This window comes from Dipodomys spectabilis, unplaced genomic scaffold (assembly GCF_019054845.1).
Source record: "Dipodomys spectabilis isolate Male_0828 unplaced genomic scaffold, ASM1905484v1 ptg000087l, whole genome shotgun sequence".
NCBI lineage: Eukaryota > Metazoa > Chordata > Mammalia > Rodentia > Heteromyidae > Dipodomys > Dipodomys spectabilis.
The window spans coordinates 1037616-1041789 of record NW_024870764.1 but is presented as its reverse complement, the minus strand read 5'-3'; the positions used below and the strand labels follow the sequence as shown (position 1 = coordinate 1041789).

At 37.8% G+C, this 4174-nt stretch overlaps 1 protein-coding gene across 1 annotated transcript; it reads right to left on the bottom strand.

Annotated features, from left to right (window-relative positions):
* Positions 1 to 1969: 1969 nt before the first annotated feature.
* LOC122111728 (chromobox protein homolog 3-like) lies at positions 1970 to 2437 on the bottom strand. Its single transcript, XM_042684463.1, has one exon. The coding sequence runs from the start codon at positions 2435 to 2437 to the stop codon at positions 1970 to 1972; it is 468 nt and encodes a 155-aa protein (XP_042540397.1).
* Between the last annotated feature and the right edge of the window lie 1737 nt (positions 2438 to 4174).

Below are 4174 nucleotides of genomic sequence, written 5' to 3'. Positions count from 1 at the left end.
GAGTGACTCAAGGCCCTCTGATCACATGACTCCACTGTAGCAGAAACAGGTAGCCAGAGTTTGCACTTTAACCCTTCTCCCAATCAGTGAACACATGCATAGGCCTAATTAACAATTTTCATCCCCATTTGCTGCTGTTCCCTTCATTGTACTAAGGAAGGATCAAATCCCACACTGGAGTCTCCAGGCACATAGCTAAGAGGCAACTTTCTCCTCTACAATGTTGTTAGCAAGTGTCTCCTGGGTGAGTAGATTCTTTGTACTTTTTCAAAGAGAATCCTGTAGGGGATGCACACAGACCCTATGTTCCCTCTGCCTCTCACTATTATCATGCCAGAAATCACAGGACAAACCAGGAGTTAATTGTCTACCAAGGGCTATTTGTGACCCTCATCCTTCCAAGCAGAATGAAAGAATATTTTCAGAGTAGAGCATGGGAAAAGATATTCTTTAATTATTCTTCTGTAAGTGTCAATCTCTGGACTAGAAGTCAAGACCTAGGCACTCTCTCAGATCCTTTTGTCTCTAAGAAGACCTCAGCCATGTTCATATTTCTTTGCGAATTAATAAGAGATGAGTGTCTCAGAGACTTACCTAATTGGGCTTCCAAACTGGATCCTCTGATCTCAGCTTCCTGAGTGGCAATGATGACAGGCATGAGCCACTATGCCTGGCTCATTAACTTTTTGAAGAATAGAAAACTCATTTTTGAACAAGCTTCACTATTATAAAAATTAAGCAAGCAATATTTAGTGAGGTAACATTCTGATGATGACAAAATTATTTTTCTGGCTTTTCTGGCACAAGTAATACAATACTGAGAAAAATTATCCCTACTTGTAAGAAATGAATTGGAGAAATGCAAAATGTTCAAGTCAATGATTATGAAATTTTCTTCACTCATTTAGGCCCTCAGTTGTCAAAATCTCTAAGTAGTTGCTTCCTTTTTCACAGGCTGAAATTCGTCAGCTTTCTGTATTAATAAAGTAGTAGTTCACTACTGAAAGTTTTCAATGACCACTTAGTTTTGTTCACCTACTTAAGGGAAACCAAGGTGTGTAATTTGTTCATCTGAGTGGTATAGATATTGATTTTATAATATATTCTCTTCTGAAAAAAATTGCAAAGAAATTATTGCATTTACATTTCTATGTCAGACGCAGGAAAACCTAAAATTTGAGTCAAGCTTGATGCCTGGCAGGATCAAGGCCAGAATGAGCTTCCCAGGGACCAAGTCTCAAAAACAAAACAGATGTCAGGGATGTACTTGAGTGATAGATCATTTGGCTAGCTTATGGCTTGGGTGTGGAGTCCAGCAATCAAAATAAACGTAAACTCCAAAAGCATTCCCATTGTAAGTGTTATATGAATACAAACACAAATGAACACAAAACATTGGGATGGTCTTTCAACATAGCCATTAGAAAAAATGCTTTTGATTAAGTAATAACTAATATGTTTGCCTGATATATGAAAAGCCTGTTTTTTTGTTTTTTGTTTTTTGCCAGTCGTGGGGCCTGTACTTTGGGCCTGGGTGCTGTCCCTCAGCTCTTCAGCTGAAGGCTAGAGCTCTACCACTTGAGCCACAGTGCCACCTGCGGCTTTTTCTACTTATGTGGTGCTGAGGAATTAAACCCAGGGCCTCATGCATGCAAGGCAAGCAAGCACTCTACCACTGAGCCATCTTCCCAGCCTGAAAAGCCTGTTCTTTAAAATCAAGAAAATATAGCCTGGAAGCAAATTTTCTTTTCTAATAGACAAAAAAACCTCCAGAAAGTATGTGATATATTTAATTTAAAAATTCCGAGAGTAGCACAAATATTATATTCAAAACCAAGATATGAAACCAGATTTTACCAGAATGTGGTTGTTGTTTCACAACATTAATGCTAAACACAAGATGCAGATCATAGTGGATCATATATAGTTTAATTTATATATTTTAATCAATGGAAACAATTATTCTGTTTCATCTTCCATTCCAATTTAGTCTTTCTTGATAAAAATCAATTACAAGTTGAGGGCATTTAGCCGTAGCCTCTTTTGCCAGCACCAACTCAACTTCATCTGCATTTTTCCATTTCATGAGGAACATCAATTCTCCAAAAATATCTGTGACACCAATGATTTCTTCCGGTTTCAGACCCCTAGCAAAGCCGTTCCTATCTTCAAATTCACTTGGAGGTGAACCAGATTCATCAGAATTTATGAATGCTGTGATTAAGTCAGCACAGTTTAAATTTTCTTCAGTTTCCCAGGAATTATATGTATCTGAATATCCTTTCCATTTCAGGAGGTATTCTATGTTGCCACATCGTACACGGCGACTCAGCACTTTTTCCACCTCAAACTCTCCAGGCTCTAACTCTTCCACTTTTACACACCTTTTGCTCTGTCTCTTTCTTCTTTTTCGTGGTACAATCTCCTTGGAGGCCATTTTTAGTGGGGATTTGAGGGGCTAATATTAACCACCTCAGATACCCTGGGTCAGAATCCTGCAGCAAATGTGGCTAGTGAGCTTCAACCTCTAGTCAGCTCCGATGGCAATATTCATTAAATTTTTATGGTAATTACTGGAAATAGAAAAAAAGGTCCAAATTAATTGTGAAACTTCTAAATCACCCTGCTTGAAGATCTAAAAACTGTCTATCAACATGGCATGCACCTCAACAACAACCTGGCTGGTAGTAATAGACAAACAAAGCAAAACAGACAAATACTACCAGGGTGTTAAAAACTTAATTGTCATTGGAATCACAACCACAAAATAAGCAAGGCAAACCCCAAAAATATCCAGACCAAGACAAACCCTATGAAACTTATGAAAATTAAATTTTAAAACAAGTCCATATTGCACCTAGAGAAATTTATTGACTATAGAGGAACACTGATTTAAATACTAGCATAGTACATTACTCCCCTGAATCCAGAAAAATCTAGAAGTAATGGTACATTTCCCAAATGTTGAAAATAAAGAACAGTCACCTTTGAGTTCCAGGTTCAGGAAAATATCCTTCCAAGATAGGGGGAAATAAAGACATTCTCAGATGACACAAAATTTAGAAAAGTTGGGGGGTGGAGGATTGGGAGGGGGGCAGGGGGAGGATGGAAAGGGGAAACAAAGGAGGAGGCTACAATGCTCGATAAGAAATGTACTCATTATCTTGCCCATGTAATTGTAACCCCTCTGTACAGTATTTTCACAATAAAAAAAAAGAAAATTTAGAAAAGTGTCACCAGCAGATGTATCAATAATGAATATCTAAAAGAAATTCTTCATAGACAAAGGAAACAATACTAGAAAGTGGCTTAGAACTTTAGAAAGGGGCTGGGAAGATGGCTCAGTGGTAGAGCGCTTGCCTTGCATGCATGAGGCCCTGGGTTCGATTCCTCAACACCACATAAGCAAAAAGAAAAAAGCCAGAAGTGGCACTGTGGCTCAAGTGGTAGAGTGCTAGCCTTGAACTGAAGAGCTGAGGGACAGCGCCCAGGCCTAGAGTTCACACCCCATGACTGGACCCCCCCCAAAAAAAGAAATTTATAAAGAAAAGAAAGAAATATGTAAAAATCAGGATGAATAAAACAGATACACCTTCTTTTGTGTAATTTAAAACCTCTTGAATTGTTGAAGGAAAAGTTGTATGATTATTTGATATTGGGTTCCATTTTTAAAAGAAATAGATGAGAAATTTATATTCCAAGAGCTGGATGTGTGGCTGCCACATACAAAGCTCTGGATTCAAATCTCAGTACCACCAAAACAAAACACATCTCCCAAGTGGGAGGATAAAAGGGCTCCCTATATGAAAGTAAGTTCTATCCACTTTAGTACAAGTCAAAAATAACAAAAACAATAGACTAGGATTAATTATATACATATATTTTCATCACTACAATGATTATCAAGAAAAGTACACAAAGTGTACTCAAAACACTAAATATGTCCAAATATTGTAGTTACCCACAGTAAAGCAAGAAAAGGAAAACAAGAATGAGAAACAGGGAAACAGACAGAAAACAAAAGATTATAAAAATATTAGAATTGCCTGAATCCAGTGGCTCATGCTTAGAGCACCATGAGAGTGAGATTTGGTTGCTTTTTTATGGCGAGCCCAGGAAGCAAACATCTCTAGATGACATTCCTAAAATAGCTAGTCAATAAAGGGAAGATAGA